Source organism: Aphis gossypii, chromosome 2 (genome assembly GCF_020184175.1).
Source record: "Aphis gossypii isolate Hap1 chromosome 2, ASM2018417v2, whole genome shotgun sequence".
NCBI classification, from domain to species: domain Eukaryota; kingdom Metazoa; phylum Arthropoda; class Insecta; order Hemiptera; family Aphididae; genus Aphis; species Aphis gossypii.
In genome coordinates, this window is record NC_065531.1 from 4,557,438 (window position 1) to 4,583,982 (window position 26,545).

The 26,545-nt window shown below is 28.6% G+C and overlaps 1 protein-coding gene across 2 annotated transcripts in view; it reads left to right on the plus strand.

Annotated features, from left to right (window-relative positions):
- LOC114121905 (carbonic anhydrase-related protein 10) overlaps positions 1-25,751 on the plus strand; it is a 97,043-nt gene extending 71,292 nt beyond the window's left edge. The window contains exons 8-12 of one of the 2 annotated variants that reach the window (XM_027984411.2): positions 8,509-8,663; positions 9,125-9,271; positions 19,857-19,902; positions 23,037-23,079; positions 24,920-25,751. In XM_027984411.2, coding sequence (XP_027840212.1) covers positions 8,509-8,663; positions 9,125-9,271; positions 19,857-19,902; positions 23,037-23,074 — 386 coding nt within the window. In that variant the 3' untranslated portion in view covers positions 23,075-23,079; positions 24,920-25,751. The remainder of the gene's footprint in view (positions 1-8,508; positions 8,664-9,124; positions 9,272-19,856; positions 19,903-23,036; positions 23,080-24,919) is intronic. The other variant, XM_027984412.2, reaches the window with a different exon arrangement.
- The last annotated feature ends 794 nt before the right edge of the window (positions 25,752-26,545 follow it).

The following is a 26,545-nucleotide window of genomic DNA, read 5'->3' on the forward strand; positions in this document are numbered from 1 at the left end:
CAATTAAATTTTAGCATAATAATAAAAGTACCACTCGTCGATCTATATTTCTAAATTTACAATTCAAGTGTAGGTTACTTGAAAAATAATTACGGTAGTTACAATACGCGGTAATAATCGATTTTGTGTGTATGGTATTGAGAATATATTTTTATATATTTATACAGATATTTATAAATAGGTAGTCATAGGTACGTTTTAGTTGTATTTTATAACTGAGTGTTAAATGTTAATACAATTATTGCGTATGTATGAAATAACCACACAATGTTACTGTTATATGTATATCTACGTATTGTACAAATTGATTTACCAAACATACACATTCCTGTTTGTTTCTTTTTATTATTCATTTTAAAATTTTAATTTCAATTTTTTTTTAAAGTTTTTAATGTTATATGTGTATGTGGTCCCATCTTTAAAACCTAATATTGTGGATTTATTATTAAACGATTCTTAAAGAACAAAGTAAAATAATTGAAAACTACTCATTTGGATTTCGATATAAATGAATCAAAACATGTAAAAAAAATAAAGTTGTTCGCTTAATATACTTTTTTTTTTTTAAATATAATTCCTATTAATTTGAAGACAAATATAAGTACCACCATAATGCATATTCTTTAAATAATATAAAATAATTTAAGTATTTTTAAACACGGTCCTTAAGTATATTTAAATATTACAAAAATCAAAATTTAAATACATTCATTATCAAAGGAAAACATTTTGTTGGGCATGCTCGGTGTATTACTCTATAGATAGATTGGTGGAACAATGTTTACGCGGGTAATGTTGTTCTCTATCGTACATTACGCACATTGTGGGTGAACGTCATTGCGTGTCGAAGTCTTGAAGGAGATAGGAGCGGAAAGGGGAAGCGTTATGTTACGAGACGATTTGTTTTGAGTGGTTTCTTTGACGTCTTTGGTGTATATATATATATTGTTGATCACACGCGGCGACCCTTCGGCGACCATTTGTTTTACAGACGATTTTTATGACCCATGAGTCACTCCGTAAAATAACATACAATATATACAACACAACACAGGCAGACGATCAAAACACGAAAGCCAAACTACAGCCGGATTTTATCGGCGTCCCACACTATAGTATTGTAAATGCGCAACTGATTAAAACAGTTTTGGCGAGTATACGACGATGACGATACTAATACGACCGATGGAAAGAGGAATTAAAAGGTATTTATGTTAAAAGAACGACCAGTCGACGGGGTCCACAATTAACCTAAAAAAAAAAAAAAATGAGAATAAAACGAAGAAGGAGGAAAAACGTTAATGCCGTGGACTTTAAAAGCTCTTTAAGATGCCATAACTCTGTGCGGAGTCATAAAAATCGGATTCTCGCGTTCCGAGCCTCCACGATGCGGAATTTATCGTTCAATCGGTTTAAAATCCTTGTAAAAAAAAGAGTAAAAATAATAATAGTAATAATAATAAATAAGTCAGATAAATAACGGCTGGCGTTAAATCGATTTTTAAACATTTCGTTTCATGTATAGTATATAATACTATACTATAATATACACAATAATATGCAGCGATTATTATATACCTACTCAAAATAATTATTAATCATTTACTCCAGTGAATCGATCTGCCGATAAATATATGATATGCACACAAACGAATATAATAACATTATAGTATTATAATCGCGGTCGTATTGTAGTATAAAATATAAGTAGCTTTCAAACGAATACACAGACGTCATATTAAAGCTCTACATTAAAGTATATTTATATTCATATAGGTTGGTTTATATACAACAGCGTTGGATTTATCACAAATTTTAGTAATGTAATTAAAAATTTAAATTAATTTACATTTTTTTTTTTTTTTTTTTTAACAACCAAAAATAATAACAATAACAAAATATATTCGAAACAAAACGCCCAAGACGCGAAAAAAATCTATCAATTTCTCTGAAATGTTTCTCAAACACCTCTTGGTATATTATATACTCTGTTTAGTGTTTACAGGGTGATTGAAAAATAATATATTAGAAACGTTGACGCCATGTAGTCGAATACCAACGAGGTTATAAATTGAGTTGAAATTCTAGTGTTACTATCGGTGAACTTTTAATACGATCTGATGGGTATAATATGTAATATCGCATAAAAATAGTCGTCGTGTTATACTTGACCTGTATGCTCATGTGTATTACACTAATAATCTACATTATACGCTTAACGCACAGATCCTGCCGACCACTCTGTATTCACGTGTATAAAATGTGTTTAATTAAAACTTATGAAAATGTATTTATGTTAATAACGGTGCAAATGCCGGTCTAATGATTGAGGGTGAATTAAATAGAATTAATGTTTTATTCAAAGGCTTGTTAGAGCTTAGACTATTAAGTTGGTGCATCGTTTTTGCAGTGTACGGGACAGCATCATTAAAATTGAAAATTATAATATTTGTGGAATAAATAATACGCGGTCAATAGGTGAGATGGGGGCTGGAAAAATGACTTCGTCAACGACCAACTTGTTTGTATTTTATACACACAAAACTTGATTTTTATTACTTCATTTTTATTACTATTATTTTTTTTTCTTTAAGAATAAAATAACCTCTCTGTCCTCACCTTTCTCCGCAGTGAAAAAGGTGTATATATTATCATTCCAATCAAATCGTTGACCAAATCCTACTTCGTGGCCTTTTAACATCTTATTATTTACTTTAAATTAAATTATGGATTTTTTTCATCAAATATTTTTTTTAATATTTCTATTTAAATTTTGATGAAACATTTTTTTCACGCAAAAAATGAGTATGTAATCAACTAGGTATGCAGTAATGTTCAATGACGGTAAATTCATTTAACGTTTGAATCTATAATTTAACTTGACGGAAACTTTGTACTAGTTGGACCATATTCACTGGTACCTTTAATATTATTACTATCAGAATCAAAAACTTTCAAACTAAATCAAAATGTAACGGCTCAAAAATATTTAAACAGTATTTACGCATAAAATTACAGCAAAATATAATTTTAATACTTCATATTTACATTTTACATTATTTCACCCTTGTATTTAAGTTACCTAATACCAGCTATGTTATAAATATAATATTATAATATAGTATACAGATAATAATTAAAATATATTAATTGTTATATTTTTTACACATATTTATTTATGGTTAAGACAAGGTTAATGAATAAATATTAAAATACTAAAATTTTAATGAGAACTCCAATCTCCATCATTCAGGAAAATTAAAAAAATTAGAACAGAAATTCCACGTTGTACTCAAAAAATTATTGAGCCATGTTAATTTAAATTAAGTAAAAATAAATACGAGTAGGAAGAAATACATACTATACATAAAATAACATAAAATAATTATTTAAAAGAACTAGTTAATAGTATTTATTACCGGTATTTTAAAGGGAAAAACAAATATCGATTGGGTTCTGTATTGTGTACAGGGTGTACTTGTAACTGACACTAAGATGAAATACATAAAATGAAAAGACCATTATAACTACATATAAATAATTTTTATTTTTTTCGTTGCATCTTCGTTGACACAATTAGTACTATATTGTATTTATTACGTTTTAATTAGTTTTAATCATCGTGAGACAATAATCAGTTATCAGCTTTCAATATTATTCTACAAAATAATTTTTCTCTTAATATTTGAATTTGAATTTTACTATTTTTAATTCATGAAAATGTTTTGCCTCACACAACATTACTCATTATTTCAAAACATATTTTTCCATAAAAATTGTTATTGATTTAAATTCCAGCAATTTGGGCCAGAATTATCTATACACGTTGAATGCTTATTCAGGGTTTAGTTTTAATACGCCTAACTACAGATAAAAAAAAAAATAGTGATATTACATAATTGTTATTCAGCTATATTTCCGGAAGACGGATAATTTGTATAGATAAAAATACATTTAAAGACACAAATAACTTCCTCAGGTTATTATTTTTTGATTATAAAATTGAACTATTGAATTATCGAATTTTAAAAGTATTACGAGCAATTTGAAAAAAAAAATAATAATGAAAATTAAGTATTTATTTAATTCTAATGTTAAATATACTATAATTATAATAATATGAAATAATAATACCAATTAAAACAGTCGAATAAAAACATTGTTTGTATTTTAATAAAAGATGGGAAAAAGTCATTTTTATCGCATCAAACACAAACCGAGCGGAAATTATGTGTCATGAATCGCATTAACAATTATTTTTATTGCTATTATTACTTTATCGTTCATCGGTAGATTATATGTATATTAATCGTCCATTAAAAGTTCGGTCTGTAGTATATAATTGCTGACCGCTGTCCGTTATGGTCGTAACATTGTTATTATTCTCTGTGCACAAATTAATTTTAATATTTTTGCAAAAGTAGACGTTTTACTTTAATATTTTTAATTTAGTGAATTTAATTAAAAAAAAAAAAATTATAATATTGATAAAATAATATATTGACTAACTATATAAGACAATACATTAAATTTTATATTTTAAGATCGATATGTAGTTACGATAATATCTACAGATCATAATATGATTGCATTTTGTATAAATTGTCGATATCAACCTGACCAGCTTGCACAGCACTATTCAGAATATTTAAATGTCCGCGAGACATGCTTAAACCTGCCATCATTTGAAGTAAATACTAAAAATAATTTAATAAATTGTAAAAACTAAAAATTATTAGTGACCGAAACATTTCATTGCCGTGGTTATTGAGTAAACCCAAAAGATATTAATCAGCTTGAAAATCTTGAATGACATTTATTTATTTGTTATTTTGAGAAAATCGATTACAATAATATGAGATTTAGTGAGGAAAAATATTTATCACGGGTCTTATGTGCGTATCAAGATCACGAGTAAACTCGGCTAACAATATTTTTCGAGAGCTTAATCACGTTGTAAAAGTTAAAAGCTTTTCGAGAAAATTTGAGTGATACGAGGATTTCACTATAAAAAGAATCTTCTCTTCTTGTCAGTGTAATGTTTCAGTCCTGTGACGTTTTAAAAATACTTCTATACCCATATAATATTATATTACGCATGTTTGTATTTTTATTTAAGTAGCTATTAAAATATAATAATATATATATTAGTTAAGATTATAGAATATAGATATTTCATATATTGTGCTAGCGGAACGACCATGCGTCACAGAATATCAATCTTGTGACAAATCATTAATGTGTACGAAGAAGGAACTTCACGTTCAAACGAAAATTAAATCCAATTAGTTGTCTTCCAATATAATATTATATTATATCTACTATGTAACCAACATATATATATAAGTATTTACAACTTGCATAACTATCGACTTTTGAGTATCTAAATAATAATATACAATATCTATATAGGTATATTATTATAATATATCACACGAATCCTCTTAATCCTAATCCAGTACTTATGAATCGTTATATGTATATGAAATCAAATTAAATACATAATATTGTGTAAATATAAAAATAAAAAAAACACTCGTAGACACGTATTGGATATTTTATAATATTTTATACCTGTTATTATGACTCACCCTTGTTGTCGGCGCAACAAAATATACATCATCGGTTATATTCGTAATTTTATTTAAAATTGTGTACAATAAATTCACGACAATTTATTATTTTACATTTAAATTGTTTTTTAACCTGTTATGTTTATACATAAACGTTGACATCGCATATTTAACTAAACAAAAATAATAGGCCACTATCATTTTTTTTCTTTATCGGCTAATCGCCGTTCTTATTCCGATAAATAACATTTTCGTTCAAATAAAGGTACTGTCTACCTATAAATAGGATGATATTGTGTAGTTAATTTAAGGTAAACATTTTTTCAGACAATTGTTTTATCATACATTTAAATTGGTTTAACCGAGTAGTATACATAGATGCTTCATTTTTCAAATATTATACTGTAATGATTTATCAAAATCATACACCATTTTTAACACCTCTAACTTTCGACTATTTAATCCAATGGGCCAGAGACGCGTTTATGCGTTAGAAACGTATATTTTTTAATCTGATAAATTCAATCGTTTTATTTTAATAAATATTAAACCTTGCATAGACCATAGACGATCAACTATAAATTTAATTAATAGTTGTTTTTAATTTTTGTCATTTTTAGATAGCGATCATTATTTCTGATTATTGTTATTTGTTTTCTCGGAACAATATAATATTTATAATGATATGTTTGATATAGATTGTATATAGAGTGTAAGCTTAACGACACACATTTCCACAATACTTCAAAATAAATAAATTTAAAAACATTTATAGCATAATAAATCATGTATATGCCTACTTTTATATTGGTATGGACGATTTATTTTATTCGTGTTAAACGCTTCATGACATTTTTGACGTGGCGTTGTGGTATGAACACCGAAATCACGGGCGACGTTGAACGTATGAATTCATCGCTCTACTTAAAATGTAATAAGAATTAACGCATCTTATAATATAAAAATAAATACGTGCTTACGAGCACAATAAATCACAATAAAAAACAAAAAAACTATTTCGGAAAAATGTACTTGATAAAAAAAAAACACCTGTTCTTATTCACGTCAACAATTGAACGATAAAAATGATCCAAAAGCATCCATTTAAAGTGTCGTATTGTGTTAAATATTTTCTCGTGTTGTTTTCCTCTACACTGGTTATGAACGAATATTCATGTATCCACAGAGTTTGTATACGTAAGTTCGTATTAAGCATTTTGCAATAATTTTTTATTTTTTTTTAATTAAGTTTCCTTAGTTATTTAAATAGAATATAGGTAATAACTAACAACGTTATCACAGTTCTGTAGATGTCTGATAGAAAGACAAGTCATACTTAACAATAACTATTAAATATTAATGTAATATACTATCGAAACTAATTTAGTAAGCACCATTTATATTTTCCATTGATATAAATATATGATATGATTGTAGGAGGGAGTTAACGTGTAAAACTCTCACAGATAAGTTGTAAGTAATTTACCCTAGAAGCATTTAATATATTGAAAAACCATTGTGAATTGCTTTATCCCCCAATTCACGTCATAAAAAATGCACCCTGATTTATCATATTCACATCTTCATATCATTTGTCATACTCAAAAATTTCGTTTGTAGCACAATATCATTGATCAAATATAATAATATGTATTATGCGATGAAAAACCTATGTAATGATACATAAATAATATTATTTTACACGTTGATGGTTGTCTCAAGTTTCCCTCGTGTCCGATGGTATACGTTGACCATCGTGTATTCCACCCTTAAAAAAATGTACTTTGCTTCGTGAACGGATAAGATGTAGATGAAGATCGTTAATGCACATAATAAACATGCTAAAAAATGACGGTTTATATGAGGTCACGGTAGCATCGTTGTAGTAGTCGTCATATCAGGATTAATGGCAACAGTTCACTATACATATATACTCGTACACACAAGTTCAGTGTTTGAAACATACGAGTAAAAATAAGTACGTGACACGAATTTTTTTCCCCCGACGATATTGCTCTATAACGCGTTCAGTACAGCAGCAGTGCAGTGAGTGCAGTGTGCAGGCCGATGGTCGTACGACACGACAACATAATGAATATATATAAATATATACATATTAGATGTACGCGTAATATACATCGCTCTAAATGTCCGACGGGATAAGTCTGATGCATATCTCTGTGACAAGCAGAAAATTGGAGAAATGTCGGGGGCGATTTATGTCTTTTAATAAACGATTTGTTCCCTGCGTAGTGCATTATCATAATAATAACTCACCGCAGTCGGACGATGCCGCAGTATAAATCGAGCTACGTGCGTATTGCATACAATAATTTTGTTACAATCGTATAACATAATATTGCATGCACAACAATAATATATAGTAATATATAATATTATAGCGGGAAAGTCTTACTTATTACCATAACAAAATTGTTTCTAACAATTTTAACTCATATGAAATCATTTATAGAGTTTGGGTAGTAATATTATATTTAATTGTAATTTTAAACCGCGTGATATTCAAAAAAATAAATAAACATACGGATTAATGGAAAAAAAATATATTGAATTATTGTTAAATCATCGTAATGTTTGTCACTTAGAAAAAAAACAGATCAGTCAACAATGAAATTGTCTATCCTATATATGTGAAGTTCTATCTTCTATATCATATAACCAGTTGACCATATTAATCTACTATAATACAATGTATATAACATTTATGTTGGAAGAGTAAAAATAAAATTTAGTTTTTTGCTTATCTCGTGCGGCTCTTGGACCACTACATTTTCACGTCCTGATATCCATGAATTAACTGTTAAAATAACAACAACCCCTGTGATATTAACAACAATAAATGTTCTCGATTCCACAACGCGATATTTTTATTTTCAATTTTTAACATATTTTTATTATTTTTCCCGGCCGACAGGTTCTCTGCGTACAATAAAAGACATATCCATCAGAGAGATGCTTCCGGACATCAAATACTACATGACGTACGAAGGATCAACCACTCATCCAGGCTGCTGGGAAACGACTGTGTGGATAGTGCTGAACAAACCCATTTACATAACCAGACGCGAGGTGAATTTATATGCCTACTGTATATGTATATTTTATTATGTGCATACGTAGTAATGGAAACACGACAGCGGTGGTGGCGGTATAACACGATTAATTACGGTGGCGATACGAAGACAAGCAAACGCACATATTTTGTTTCGTATCCTTTTTTTTTTTTATCAAATTTCTTTCTCTCTCTCTCTAACTCTTACTTTTACTGTGACTCTGACTCTATCTTCCTCTCACACTCATTGCTCTTCGGGACGACGTGTTCTGTTAAAAGTGTCACTTTTGAATTAATGAAAAGGACCTTCTCTTATAGTATACGTGTGACTTTACTCCTAGGTTTTTTATTTTTGTTTGCCATTTGAGTAGGCACGCCACTTAGTGCACCACCACCCACTGTACCACAATCGACTGTATATTGCACTCGCACGCACGAAAAACAATCTAACCCGACCATAATATTTCCGTTGTTTCAGATGTACCACTTAAGGAAATTATCCCAAGGTTCGGTGGAACACCCAAAAGCCCCATTAGGAAACAACTCAAGGCCAACACAGGACCTACGCGAACGGACTGTTAGGACGAATATTAATTTCGCGCAGAGAACCGAAGCCGATCCACAGGTAAGATTGAAAACTATGCATTTTTGAACAAATTTCCATACTCACGTACATATTATAATGTAATGTATAAATATTTGCTTTGTATTCACGAGAGCGAATCTGCGGCGTATCGTATGGTTATGAAACTTAATCGGTAGGTCACTAAGCTAATGTTAACTGTATTGCTAAATAAATAATATATATATTTAATAAAATAGTTGTTATTGACCAGTGACCAATTATTCATCAATTCAGCTACTTGATAAATAACTATAAATGAAAAAAAAAATTCTCTTATATTTTTGAATTTGGTTGCTCACAGAAAAAAATTAAACAATACATATAAATCGTACTCGTTAAAAGTTATAATTTTATATTCTTAAAGTAAAAAAAAAACATGTTTGCGATAGATCTCATGTATGTTTTATGTCAGGTATCGACTTGCGTGATACTTATCAATCACGTCGTTGTAGTTCAATAAATATTATACTATTCATCATAATACATAATATAGTTACATGAAAATTTGAGACTTTGAAGCGTTCGACATATTTTTTACTAAACGTTTAATAGTAGCACCGCACGCGTTATTCAAGTTAAAAATATGTTTAATACATTATTTACACCAATATAACATAATATTCAAAACTGGTGTTTTTGAAAAAAAAAAAACCAAAACAGAAAAGTTTTGTTTAAAAATAATTAATTTTTACTCGCACGATCCTTGGCGGTGCACTATATGCCCTTTAGTAATACATTATTATTACAGTCAGTCGTTATTATGAGACGTAAGCGCGTAACTCGAACACTTAACTCCGGATCATCGGTGCCGCATAATAATTTGCATTCGGCCGACATCGGCAAACGACCGGTCTCGGGCTCTCGAGTCGCTCATCCGAACAAAGACCACGCAGTTAACAATAACTAGAATTCGTCTCGCGTTTAGTAATAACAATGATAATGATGACAATTGCCGTCGGTGAGTACACCTATATATGCACTCATCCACCCACACACCCACGCACCCATACACACACACATACCCCCTTACAATTTATATTACATAAATAATACACTCGCTTGCGCACATACGATTATACGACAACGACGGCGTCGAGATTTTGAGCGACAGAACGAACGCATATTATAATATTATCATAATATATCATGCGATACTATATCGTGCGCATACGACCGAATGCCATTAGTGTCGAGGCTTGTACGAAATCCGCGTACACACATTATAATACCATGCTCGCGTATATATTATATATTGTGTTATTGTGATCGGATGTCTAAAAGCCTCGGCGGCGCGTGTTGCTGGCGCGCGTCGTCGCGTCACCAGTTATCGTTCCATTGAAATGCTCCACCAGTCTGCAATAATATTTATTTTCGTGCCACTACTTTATATTAATACTGTATACATATTATATTAGAGTATATATGACGTGCGTTGTGCGAACCGCGTATCGACTGGTAATTCAAAAGCCATTTTCCACGATGATGAGGCGTGCAATAGACACTCGCTAATATTCGCTATACGCGTCTCCCGTTTCCTCGGTCAATTATTTTCCGTAAGTTTTTGACAATTCGTAGAAGAAGCGCGCAGAGCCAAGAATTTAATATGATACATTATATATTATGATATAAGTGGATTCACAGTTTCACGGGAGGTAAACATTTTGGATTAAAGTGAAGTTTTGATTTTTCTATATGGCGAGTATAATGGGACGTAATGTAAAAATATACATAAAGTACCTCTTAATTACTACGGAAAACAACCCATTAAAGTTAATTTTGAATTATTTTTTAAAATAACTTAACTAATACACATTGTAAGATGATATACTAGAGTTACACACGTGAAATCATACATGCAAAACAACAGGCTGACAACATTTTACTTAAATGATTATAATGTTTTAAATATTTTAATATTTCAAGAAGTATTTACCATTTTTTCATAAACAAATTATATACTAGACTAATCTATATATTTACCAAAATTTTAAGAAATATCGATCAAAAATGTCCAAACTTTTAGATTAAAGACTGGTGACATAATGTCGTCTGGCGGCGGGGATGATGAATGTTATACGGTTCAGTGGTAGGATGATAACAAACAAGTACCATAATAGGTATGTTGAGAAAAATCACCGTGAAAACGCCCGTCATTTTCGTTTGAATAAGCCTTCACAAAAGTGTTAATGTTGGCATAAACCAGAAAACATTTCATAATAATATTATATTATACAAAGTAATACAGTTCTTCAACAAAGTTATAACTTAAACTAACCAAACACATAAGTACTTTTAATGTTATTAACAAACTTTTTTTATTTAAAAATGTTTAAATATGTAATTACAACTTATATATTAAATTTCAAGGGATATAAATCAGAGATTAGGAACTGAACAGAACCAGTTTTTGAACAAGACATCTTTAGAAATATCAGGCTTTATTTTAATTAAATCTTTATTTAATTTATTTTTTATTCGGAACGATAGTTACAGTTTAAGGCTAATATTATTACAAAACTTAAGTCACCTATCTGGCTATAATGTTATCTATTATACAATCAATATACAATAAAATTTATGTACTCGTATTAATCTTAAATTACATAAAGAATAAAATATTATAGGTTATTTCGACTATAAAAGAGAATAAATAAAACTTTTAGAAAATATCAGAAAATTTTTTGGTCTGAATTTTATTAAAAAAAAATAAAGATACATTTAATTGAAAATTTGTTTTATGCAGCCAATATCGAGATTTATAAACATTTTTCTTAAAATCAAACCGAAACTGAATAATTTATATGTACAACAGGGATTGCAGTCTCTGAATCGAAATGTCGTTTCTTTGAAAACTATTGGCCACGTATAAAACAATACAAAAATAGTAAATCACAATACAATCTACAACTTTTACAATCCTTTGGAACTGCGTATATTATAATAATTAATGGTTTATTCGTAATTCGTAAAATCTTCTTTGGAAAAAAAAAACACTAACCAACTTAAAAACGTTAACGAGCGCCATAACTTTAAAAGTGTACCTATTATAGTCGGCTGTTTTAAATTAATTATTATTTATTAATATTTTAGAAGTGAAACTAATTATTACACTAAATATGTTTGCTCTCGCTGCGGTGATTGCGTGAATGTTTCCACGAAAGAAAACGGTACCGTTTTATATTATTATCGCTATTGAATAAATAAATGAAGGAAGTTTATAGGAGGTATATACTTTGATTACTTAGATAGTTAGCATAATTAACAGATAAACACGTCTTTATTGATTTATAACATTATTTTTTTTATTCATCAAAGCCTCTACATTTAAAAAATATCGATAAATTATCTGTTTTATGTTGGTCGAAAACTTCTTTTGATGTTATTAGATTATTGAAAGATAACGTGGTATTGAGAATTTAGAACACTAAACAATAATTAATGTGTTCAATTTTAATTTGTAAAATAAGCTCCTTTTATAATTTCATTGCTTTTTAATCACCAATCGTTAGTGTGTTTAATTAAATAATATTGTGCTATAATATACTTACATAAACAATTAGAACTACTTAAATTAAAAAAAAAAAAATCGTGTTACAATAACTGTTTTGATTTGTATCTAAGTCTCATCTCTCTGGGTTTTTTATTTATTGAAATTTGTAACGTTTAATAAAAATAAACATGAACCGTGGTACCGGCATGACGTCGACTGTTTGGCGGGCTTATTGCTCGAGCGCGCTCAAATATTATAATACAATATAATAATATGTGAATAATGTAGAGCAACCCCATTTATATTATATACGTTTTGTAAAAAGAACCGCGAAAGTTGTTACTATATTTGATTTTCGCATATTTTTCATTATATTGTTGTGGTGCCTGAAGTTTAAATTTAATCACGTAGAATAATATTGTTATATCGCATTACACGAGCAAATACTTCTTTCCCTATAAAGTTAATTTAAACGTCGTGTATTTTTAGAACGAATTTATATTTTATGCAGATAAATTAATTTTGGTGCTATACACAATATTATATGATATTATATACTGTACAGTTATTACACTATGAAGCAAATTTAATATGCACCTATTATAATAGGTACCTACCATAACATAATATTATTATTATTATTATTATACACCGGGTAAAAATCAAAATGTGATATACTCTTTGATACTATACTGTTTTCTCCAGAACAAACTTTAATATAAAGTTTCTCTCTTCAACACATAATCAAATTAACGTTCTGCAAACAATATGGTATATTATTTATTATTTATCTACAGAGTTGGAAACTTTGAATTTTTTTTAAAACATCTAGTCTCGACGACTATGCAAATCAGTACCGATCGAATGCGGTCGTTCGACCCCCTCGTGATTTATTTTCACTTTTTCCGATAATAGTTTACCAATAAATAATGTGTTTTATTTTTACATTTCAAAGTATATTGATATTGTTACGACCACTGAAAATATCTCAAACGCGCGAAATTCGTTTTGACGACATACAAACTTAAAGTCATTTATATAGTCATGTTGAAACTGGAATGTTTAAATTGTTTGAATAGGTATATATTATATATACTCTTATATGTATAATATATAAATAAGGCATATACAGCTAGAGGATGAGTGCTACGATGCTATGACGTGTATTGACTTTCTGTTTAAAGTAGTTATACAAGATATGGGCTCTTCATAATAATATTATATATTTACACTATATATTATGTAATTATAAAATATGAAGTCTTAACATTAAAAAACATAGAAAAAAAGTCTTAGAATATTATCATTAATTACCGTTTATCAATAATTATTATATCATATTATATAAAACCTTTGTATCAATATTAATATAAATTTGCTGAAATGATATGTTTATGTACCAGTCACACCATAATAATATTGTTAAAAGTATTAAACATAGAGAAAAATGAACATTATTTCTTTAATAGTTCTATAAAACCGTCTCTGTCTCTTAGTTTTGTTATATATTTTCGTTAACGTTTCGTGTTTTCTGGTAACCCGCAATATACGTATGTAACTAGGTAGGTACTTTTAAAGTCAAAACTTTATTAGACGTAAACATTACTTTTCAAAACGTGGTGTATTATAATATAATTCGTGTTCCTTGACTCGCACTTTAATATCTCGTTTTTTAATCTTAACTCCTCGTTTTCACTTAATGTTTCATTAAATTTGTTCTTCGGTTACCTACCTGAAAAACAAATTATTTTAATCGCGTGTTTTTAATTAAATGGGTTCTATACAAATAAACGTATTTACTTTTTAAAACTTTGAATTGAATCTTTAGCTCATTAAATGTTACCGACGTACCTACCCACATAGATAAATATCATTTATTGGACGAGTTAAATTAGTCCGCACATAAATTATTTCTAATTGTATAATATTAAAAATGTACTACTATACTATTATAAGTATTATTATAAAACGTGCTTATTAACGTGTCAGTATCTATTGTCTTATCGTTTCATCGTTTTCTTCATTATTTTAACTTACACTTGTATAATATTATTTGAAAGATGACTAAACCAATTTTCTTGAATGAAACATAATATAAAATAAAAAAGATTTTTTTAGGTATTTGTATTATTTATTTATTTTAATAATAAAATAATTACAGTTATCCAATCATTAAAACCTGTATAATATAAACATATTATGACAGCTTAAAACAGTTATAGGATACGTCATACATTTTTACTAGTAAATTAAATAACTCAAACTGTTTGTATGAAAGGGAATTTCCGCGAATCTCAAACCACTATAACGCTTTCATTTTATAAATTTCTACCGTAAGAGAAAAATAAAATAAATTGTATGCAATTTAAAATTTAAATTAGATCACCAACAGTGTAGGATATAAAATAAAAAATTGTTTTGATTTATTTGGTACTAGTACATAATTATTAATTGAACTAACAAAAAAGCTTTTAATTAAAAGCATATAACATTATTATGATTGAGTGTATATTTTCAATCATCAGCTTTTAAAATATTTTATGAACATGACAAATTTAAAAAGTATTGATATTGTTTCCTCGTTAATTAGACACAGTAATATTTTGTAAATTCTGACATTTCCTAAAGTAACACTGTCCATTAATATTATATAGCTGCAATTTTTTTGCGCATAATAAATGCATCAATAAAAATAAAAATAATGCATCAATTTAATTTTTGGGAATTCCGAGTTTTCATTAAGTGTTGTTTTCCATATTTTTGTAAAAATAGGTAACGGAATTTATTTTAAAAATTGTAGGATACATACGATCGTCAAATGGTTTAAACTTTAAATAACATGGCTTGAATCGTATGATTAATTCTTATCGTAACATTTTCCTAAGTTGCGTTTGTGTTCTTTTGAATTCTTCGTCAAGGTTGATCGTAAACCGACTTTCAAATCCAAACAAAAAAACTTTAATGTGTCGTTTGTGCGTAATAAGAGAAAGATACAATACTATTTTTCAAAAACCTTTAAAAATATTTCACCGATAAATACTGCTCCCTTCTGTTTTAGTATGCATTACATAACTCTGTTGTTGTCTTAACGTTTAACTGACAAAACCCGATCGATTGTAAAACAATAGAATTCGTGCGTTAAAAGTTTCAATGATTAAACACGACCGTAAAGTAAATCGACCACGATAATAAATAATCAAAGAGTCAACAGGTGAGAATTGAGATGATATAATATAATAGTGTTTAAACAGTGATGGGTTGTGCGGTCGAATTTGTTTACCAAATTCCTATTCCAGTGTCATTGTCAATATTTAATCAAATAATATTTCGAATAGTAGTTCAATAGCGAGTAATGGAGCAAATCCGATTTATACAATTTTAAAATAATTTGTTTATCACATTCACTTCAGTTGTTTATTGTCATAGTGCTTTATTATTATTCATTAAATATAATAACATAGTATGATAGTCATATGCATATAAAAGTAACAAATAATTTAAATATGAATTCAATAATCGATAAGTATGTTCAAAGTAATTTTGTATATTTATATTTTATATCATAAGAGTTCTTACACAGTTACACACAATACTTATTAGATATGTGGTATAGGGAATATTACGAGTATATGCTTTGAAAACAAATTTAAGTTAGGTTTAAATGGTTTTATTGAAGAAACTTTCTACTGAAGAAGTTATTGAAAACATTATAGGTACCTACTTGATACATGTAGAAAATTTATTTGTAATTCATAGATAACTCATGGATATTTTTTAATAGGTACCTACATAGAATATAAAATAAATTTTTCATTAAAATATGTCAAAAAGTTGGATTGTTGTATAGGAAATTTGGTTATCGTTTAGTTCTTGGTATTAAATCACATATACACACAAACAAACATTTATTTTTATTAATATAGATATGTATAATAAAAATAAATAAAGTACCTATATATTCACTTTTGATTTATTCAGTTTACGGCAGATCAACTAGAAATGAAAAAATAGTCTTCTGAGATAATATTTAGTAATAAATTAAAAACCATTCCTTTTTTATAACTATATAACTATGGTTTTATAGTCACAATAGCATTCAAAACTCACTTATTGGTACCAGAATGAAAAATGCGATATCTAAAATTCGGAACTGTTATACGTTCATAGTATTAATCTTGTCCACGTGTACGTTGATTTCACGGTGATTCTTTTAACAATAAACATTTTTTAAGACAAGAATATAGACACTTTTAAAGTATTTGTAGTGTTTTATATTATTAGAAGATATTTGTAGTACAATAGTACAGTACTGAATGGCAAAGTATCTGCTGTTATTTAAAAAAATAATAAACTTTAAAATAACTTAAAAACTATCAAGATAAATAATATAACTTTTTTTTCAAAAAATGTTTTGTTATTATGACTTTAAATTACGTTACGATATATTTTTAAAAACGTTTATAGTTTTTTAAATGATGATAGCGCTTGTCGCTTACTGTGAAATAAATCATCTGTTATTGTTATTATTATTATTATTATCCGATAACCACACAAGTTTTGGATTGATATTTATTACAGATATATAATAATAATATATCCAACAAAATCTATTTGTGATAATTACACACTTACATATTTACCTTCATTTATACATTTATATACATATATTATAAGCGCATATGAAACAATAACTTTACTTATAAATCTCATGTTGAGAGCGGCCAATTTCTATTAGTTTATAAACAACGTGAAATCTTAAAGCACAACAAAAGTTTTCACCGAGTAATATTCGAAAATTATATAGTCAAAAACAAAAGTTTTCGTGTACAGTTTTTTCTTATATATACTTCTTACCTATATTCGCGCAATGGACGTATTATAATATAAATGTGTAACGCGCGCGTCATAATATACTATTTACTCCATAAAAACTGTTACGCGAGCGAAAAAAATCTGAATTCTGCAGGAGTCACTAATATACAATATAGCTCTGTTGATATATTATAATTATAAGTTGGGTACTACATTTCCTTTTGAAACAGATGTGTATAGTGTAAACATTTTTTTCTTTTACTTACTTTCAATTCTTGCGTTTCTTTTTCTCTATTAAACAGTATCACGTCGTAGAATTTTATGAGATCGAGCGCCTTACAATAGCGAATTTGATTAATCACTATACATCTTTGTATATTTATATTTTTTTTTTAATGTATGGCGATAGACACCACTGAAGAATAATTATAACAAAACATAAAAATGTCGTCGGGTTCAGTCACAATTGAACCATTAGTGTTTTTAATAAACTCAATCGCCAAACACTACATACTCATATTTTTAATCAGTTGAGATCTGAAGTATATGGTTTGAAACTAATGACTAAATCGGAAGCATTTTGTTCGAATAGTCAACATTAACATAATCAGGTCATGTGTTCAATATTTCAGTCAAATATACAAGTACGTACTACATCTAACAAAAAAAATTTTCAACTGAAAAATACAAAAAAATTATCGATTTAATGGGCCTGACACTGTACAATCGTCTGGACACAATGACACAACTAGAATGTATTTACTATTTTACTGTAAGGTAAATTTAGGGAACTATCCACTATATCATTATCTTATTTTGCTAAAACTCTACTAATGCAAAATAATTATATAATTTATCATTTAAATCATTCAATTCAATTAACTTTTAACATAAATTTATTTTCAATAAAACGATTTCCTAGAAAATTCCTAGTTATATATTACGTAATTTAATAATATTATTTAATATGGTTGATTAGGTAATAGGTATTAACCATCATATTACTATTTTTATAGATAGAAAAATTTTTAATCATCAATAAAAAAAAATCTAAATTCGAAAATGAATTAACGAATTTCGTATAGTATATTGTATATACTTGTAATTATTATGACAAACTTAACGACAAGCTACAGAATTGTTGTTTTTGTTTTTTTTTTTTTTTTGTAGGGGGATATTCTGAATTGTTACCCAACTATCCGGGTGAGGATTGTAGCACTGCTTGTGCATAATATCGACAGCCGTGTAACCATTTGCGGTTTGGCCATAGATTCCGTTGTTGATAGGTTCATTTCACGTGCATAAACAAATCATACGCGTCAATTTAAATAATAATAAAAAAAATCCCGCACGCACTCACTCGTTAAGTCGTAAAGCATATATGATATTATACCGAACGATTTTAAATGTATAAATTTTTCTGCGTTTTATTTTTCACGTGTCTGTTATGTTCGGAGGGTAAAAATATACATCGAATAAAAAAGAATTTATGCACTCAAACCTACATTCACGTAAATGTGCATACATTTTTTGAGCTCGTGTACCTACAAATGCGTATTAATACATGTGTATGTTTTCGATCATATACAGACTCATATATTGAATTAACTGTAAAAAATGCCCTTAAAAGCTTAAACTATCAAATCAAAAATAAGTGCTGTACATTTTGTGTCATAAAGTATATGACCCAAACTTCCAAAAATCTCGCGTATCAATAATAGTTTTGTATCTGTTTGGGAAAATATATTATTAATTTAATATGGTTTTTTTAATAAGCTCATCTTTTTTGAGTGATTCAAAATACGTATTTTAAGATTCTACAAATGGTACATACTATAGCTTCCTATTATGTAAATCAAAGCTTTATTTATATTTGACGGTGCGCGAGGGTCGTATTACACTTGTCTATATGTTTTAAAAAAAAGTACTTACATATGTTTTAACAAAATCTGGAATTAAATTATAAATATTAAGAATACAATTAAATTTTTTCAACTATTAATACTATACGTTATATTATTATGTATGAAGTATGTAATAAATATATATTTACATATATTATAAGTGTATCATTAAGATATAATTACGAACTCAAATGTTATTATATCAAGTTATTGTCAGTACTTTTCTTGGTACACTCCTACAAGCCAAAGCCGCTGCTAGGTATATTAGTGTAATACTTACAACAACTTATTGTAATATACATTATACCTAAATGTTTTTAATGTCATTGTTGATCTTTATTGCTTGTATTGTTCTAAAAAAAATTGTTCATTGTTTCAGGGTAAGACTTGCAAGCTGAACATGCACAAAAACATGTACTATAAAGGTGAGTGGACATAAAATTTGTTTTGAACATATTATAACATACGATTATGATATTATTATTTTTGTACGACCACAACGTTATATTATTGTTTTAATAAGGAACGTACGCGTGTTGTATACTACTATTATGATAATCTAATAGTATTCGCTTGAGCCACAAACATGACTTTTTATATAAAATGTATAATTATTTTACGTCATCCCTCAAGTGTCACTTATCATAACGCGATGGTTAAATATATAGTATAATTACTGTTAGTTTCATTCGTAAACAAAAATAATACGTATTTGAATATTTAATTTCTTATATTATCGTTATACTGGTTGAAATTGCACTGCAAATGAAACGACAAAACGTGATTTTCGTTCAAATTTTATTCTACATTATGTAATGATTTATATATTTGTGTTTGTTCACATACTATATAAACATCGATTAAACACAATCGCTAACACTAATCTGCGTTGTAATCGTCTTGTCCTCTTAATTGTATGATATAAATCATATTAATACGTGTATGACATCGTGTCTGCGATTATCGAGACATAATTGTTTACATAAAATATCGCACTACCACAAAGTTGTTTCCCACGGTTTCTGAACAAAAATCTCGGAAAACTTTTGAAACAATTCGTTATTACCGTTAGCGTAATTCGCCCGTAACTATCATTATAAGTGCCTTATGCGTAGACCCAAAGTTGCACGAGGGTACGTATCATTTTCGAACGTCTTTAATAAAATTGTATTCAAGCGGGTCATGAGAACCTACCGAGTTAAGTACGTCGCGGTGTTGTTCAATTATTTCACCAGAATTAGACCTTTTAAAAGCAAAATTTACGACTACAACACTACTGGCGACCGCAGTATAATATCGTTATCTATATAATAGGCTATAATATATGATAATAAAATGTACGCCACGATACAATATGTATAAATATATATATATGTGGGTAGTGTAGATAGGTATCCTCTTTTAACCGATGTCCGGCGGACTTTCATGGTACACCACAACACAAACACCGATACTTCGATACGCACGAGCGTATAAATTATTATCAAACTAAACTTGACCCGAGTAAGCCGGCTTAGTAAAACACGGTCGCACACGCCCCGTCACCCCATCCGTCACAAAGTGATATCCAAGAGTAAATTGTATCAATTCAATTCTCCCGCCCTTTCACCGGTACATGCACCGCCACCGTACTGCGTGAGTGGTATATTATATTATAATATTATAGGTACCTGGAATTACTTTTTAGACGACGTATATGTTATACTATTATAATATATAAGTGCATACACTGTTCAGTATTATTATTGTTGTTGTGCGATGCCGTGTTGGTGAGACCAAAGTTTTGACTTAAGCCGAACCGGCGAGATTTATTATACGTTTAGGTTTAGAATCGCGAATCTACGAGGCTTGCACCAGGGATGAGAGGTATTAACTATCACATATAAGAGTACCCCTCGACCCCATTTGCATCAGACAGTGCCTTTTTGTGTAGTTTTTAAACCCCTTAAAATACGAGTTAGGTTTTCGACTTTCGACACATAAGCGATCGCGTATGTGAACGTAAATCAACACCATCAGACATTCGAGCTCTCCTCTTCGAAATTTAGCCTTCTTACAAAACTATATCTATGTGATGGGCGATACCCAAAACAACTAAAAGTAGACAAATCATTCAGTCGATTACGTCATTTTTATTCGAATTTCAAAACCCTTACCACGTTAAAGTATTATCTTTGAAGTAAAAACATCTAATATGTACAACCGACACCACGTGCGTGCACCGATACTTTCGATAATATTGTACACAAACGTACAGGTATAATATTTTTATGTTTCTCTATTCCACTAAATTTTTTCAAAATTGTTTTTGCAATTTTTCATCATGTGTTTGCATGGCTAGTCCAGAAATACGATTATAAAAACTATTTTTACAATTCTCACATGTTCCAAGATCCTCTCACACTAACTAACATTATATACTACAGATCCCGATGTTTTTTTTCTTTTTTAGCTCCAATTAGATGTACAAAAATAAACATTTGATTTCATTAACAAATGAACGAGAATTGATAGTTTTAGAACCGACCATGCAAATACGTGTTAATCAAGCAGTAAATATTAGCATAGTAAACATTTTAAAATAAGAATTTTCAATTTACGAGGATTAGAGATTCGTGTTAACACTCTTACTTATTTTTTTATTCCATGCATTTAATCAGAATATTTAGCTAATACATACTAATTGCAGTATATGGGAAAACAAATGTTGACAATTTTCACTCAAGAAGGTTTCTTGTTTAAGTATGGAAGATTTCTTATCTTATAATTATGCCACATTTTTTGATCGGTTTTTATTTCTAAGTAATGGTTATTTTTTTCCATTGAGTTAATAAAGCTTGTGCATTCGATACCGTTAACGAGACGGCCATTGCAATATTGTAATAATCGCGTAATGCGGTTTGCTGTCGAATGTTAAAAATTAGAGAACTTAGATGCATTTTATATTTTTTTATCCTCCGGCGCGCGTGTTGTGCAAACTTTTTTTAGCGCTCGCTCATAAAAAATTCAAAGGTTGAAAAATTCTTTGAATACAAATATTGCCCAGCAGAACTTTGTCCCATCGCGGTCGTTAACTTTTCTCTTTCTCGTTTTTTTTTTCTATTTTATTTAGTCTTCTCCGTCTCCCGTATAGTTGCTCTTCGACCTTTCCGACGGCCGTACATTTGCAGTTGTTTAATCTACTTGGTGTTGTCAACGCTTCTCACGTCCCGGAATAATAATAATAATAATACAAAAAAAAAAAACAAATAAAAAATAAAAGTAAATAAAATTGACTCTATTCAATTTATTCGGCGCCCATATACACTTCCAGTGCGTGTAGTCACGGCAAATTTCTTGAAGCCTTGAGAAATATTATTATTGGCATTTTTTTCCTCACGTTCTGAAAAAAAAAGATAATATAGACATGTTAGATGCTTAGCAGAAATTATGCACCACTCGAATATTATTCAGCGTCGTTTCTGTCTTTTTCTTCTTTGTATCCTTTTTTTCTCTATCATTTTTATTATATTATTAAATCACTATCGGCATTATTTTTTTTCTTTTATTTTTGTTTCAGCCAACGATTGGACATCGGATTCTCTGTACCAGATATAACTACGGTAAATTATATTCTATATGTCAGCTATGTTTTCGTAAAGACAACAATAAGTTTATCGGTTTCACAGCGATCTTGAAATAATACCAAATATAAATCTGTTATATTGCCTACTTTTTAGAGTTTTCGATTTGTAGGATAAAATAAAATTTATCATCCAAATCCCCAACAAAAATATTCAAATTTAATAATGTCTTATATAATTTTCTAAATGTGTGAATAATATCATATGATATGTATATAGATCAGACACACTTCACACTTTAATGATTGCGATTATATAAATGATTGCTGGGGATTGGGAAAGTTGGTTGACGACAAACACCAAAGACAAAACCGATCAAGTTATGTACATTTTTTCATGATTAAAATTTTTTTCTTAATCAAATACATGGTTTAAATTAAAATTGATTGTTATAATGTAGTAACATTACAATATCGTTTCAAAAAGACATAATAAATGTGTTAAACTTATTTGAAAGTATTACTCAAAACTACGTTTTTTAAGTATCTACACAATGGTTATATTAATAACATTAGCATCCATCGTCTGGCTTGTATCGGCACATTAATTTAATTTCGTGTTTGCCAATGGTAGTGTTATTATATATTATTATTTTAATATAACAAATTAGTGATATAATATTATGTAATATCAAATATCAATTAATTTCCATATAGGTACCAGTTTGTAGGTGATGGAAATTATTTATTTCGTTTCGCGTCTTTAACATTAATCGGCACCCAAAAAAAAAACCATTTGATATTCGACTTGGTGTTTATACTTGATTTAGTAATTAATGATATTAGGAGATATATAGAAAACTAGAAAAATGTATCTATCCCAACCCGTATTTAGTAATATCTATGTCTGTTTTCAGAAAGGTTTAAGACTTAGGTATTTATTTAATTATCAAGATAATTTTTATTATTGATTCAACCACTCCCTCCTCCTTTAAAATATGGTAAATACGGCCACGATTCTTAATAAATTAAGTGATCAGTTAACTTTTAAAGTTATAACTGTCTTTTTTATGTTTCTGTGTCATCGTGGGTCACACCTATAGTATCATTTTGATTTTTGATAAATTTTCAGGCACAAAATATACACTAGTATAATATTAATATTATTATATTAAATACCTATTATAAATTATAATATATAAGTAGACTACACAAAATATGAGAAATTGACGATTTCCAATATTGTTGTATTATATTGTCCAATCTGTGCAAGAATTATTTAAAAAAGCTTTTCAATCCGTTCATTCAGCTGTACAGTGTAGAATTGTACATGTATTCGATGCTGCACAGCAATAACAGTGATAATAACAATTTACTTGCAACTCGCGGCGATTTTAATAAAAGGTATATCGTTCTAACAAAGATGCATTATAAATTATAATATAAGTATAATATGTAAATATGTTTTTGGTCTATTTGTTAATATTTGTTATGAATGTATACCGCCGTTTTCTTATCGCTTACATAGTTGTATGCCTATAAAAATATTCATTAGAGAATTGAAAAGGAATTTTCATGATATTTTTGGTTAGTTTTAAAGCAGTATTTGACTTTTTACGGTATTTAAATTCTGATTCTACTTATTAGTAACGAACATTATAAGTAACTTAAGTAGAACAAGTCTACTACATAGATTTAAGTTATTTTAATAAAGTAACTAAAAAAAAAAAAATATTTATCACTACAAGAACTCTAAAATCGAGTTTAAATTATTTCCAATTTTATCTTCGCGATAAAACTCATAAACATGGTGTTATTTTATAACATTTAATAATAAATTGTTGTTAGTTAAATTTTTTTTTTTTTTATTATTATTTTAGTTTTCACCGGTGGTTTTTGATATGATATGGCTTGCGGTGATGCCCCAGTCTTGCGTACCGCTTCGTCCGGCTTCCGACAGTTCGACCGGAACAACTCATTGTCAGCGATGTTTTCCTCGACACCGAACAACGGACGGTACTGGTCCAGAACCAAACAAAAAAACATACCGCAAATTAGATCAATAATATATTATCATTCCTTCATAATATTTAGTAAAAACTTATCGTTTTAGTTACTTTTAGTCGCCTCTATATTATAATATCAAATACTATTATCGTAAATAACGACTCATCTGGCGTTGACGTCGGTGATGGTGTTATTGGAGGGGGGGATATCAACTTTTATTTGTTAAATATATTATTATTATATTATGATCATCGTCGTTTAAATGCTATACAATTTATATTTTGTATTGTTGTTTTATCGCCGTTCGTAAATATTAATGTACATATTATTATTATTATTATTATTATACAAACGTATAACAATTATTATTATGCTACGATATTATATTATTATGTAAATTGATTACTATTTACGATTTATGTTGTACGATATACATATGCATATATATATTTAGAATAGTTTGTAATAATATTGTAACGTCGTAATAATATATTAAATTATTATTATTATCATTATTATTAATATAAACCTGTGTGAAACGTTACAGTAAATACTGTGAAAACTATCGTATTGGCGAAAACTATACTGAATAGGTACCTACATTAAAACGCGATATTATAATATTATTATGTAAAACATTGCGTAACTGGCGTAAACGCCGGTTTAACTAAAATAATATATTATATTTAAAAGTGTATACTGTAATTATCTACTCCCCCTCCCCATCAACAATTGTTTTATACAGGTGGTTATTGTAAAATATTCATCGTAGAATATCCCCTTAGAAAATAATTGGAATTATATTCGCCGTACTCGTTTTTAACGATGTGCACAATATTATTATACTATTTTACTGGATGATGGGCATTGTTTCGTGTGCCATGTACTTACATACATTATATTTGTATAACACGATAATAGTAATGATTGTGTTGCTTCGATGCAAAAGCTAATAAACTGTAAATTGTAATTCAAAAAACGTATTATAGGTGCCTAAACCAACAACAATTATTCCCGTATCATGTAACATTTCAAACTATTGTTACAACTATATATGCCGTCCCAGAGACAACTGAGTATTTTATCATGTATTTTTGATCGACTGTGTAGTGTCCACGAAACGTGGAATACCAATAATCTGAAAATGACTACCCAAACAGCAGGTGCAACGTAATATTATACAGTGGTGAGTAAATACGATACAGTATAATAATAATATAATTATGTTTCACGATAATGACGTGACCTTTCGGTATCCATCCCAAATCATGTCATATCACTGAACATGAAACATGAAATAAAATATTATGACGACCAACGATACCGTGCAATATGGCAATGAAGTAAGTACTTACATGCATAAAATAATTATGTTTTTCAGTAACCATTTTTTATTTTACCGACAGAGTTGTATTTTATTTATTTTCGTCGTAATAAACGCACATTATTTTTTTTAAGTCAAATATAAAATCGTATAACGATATCTGCTCGACGATACT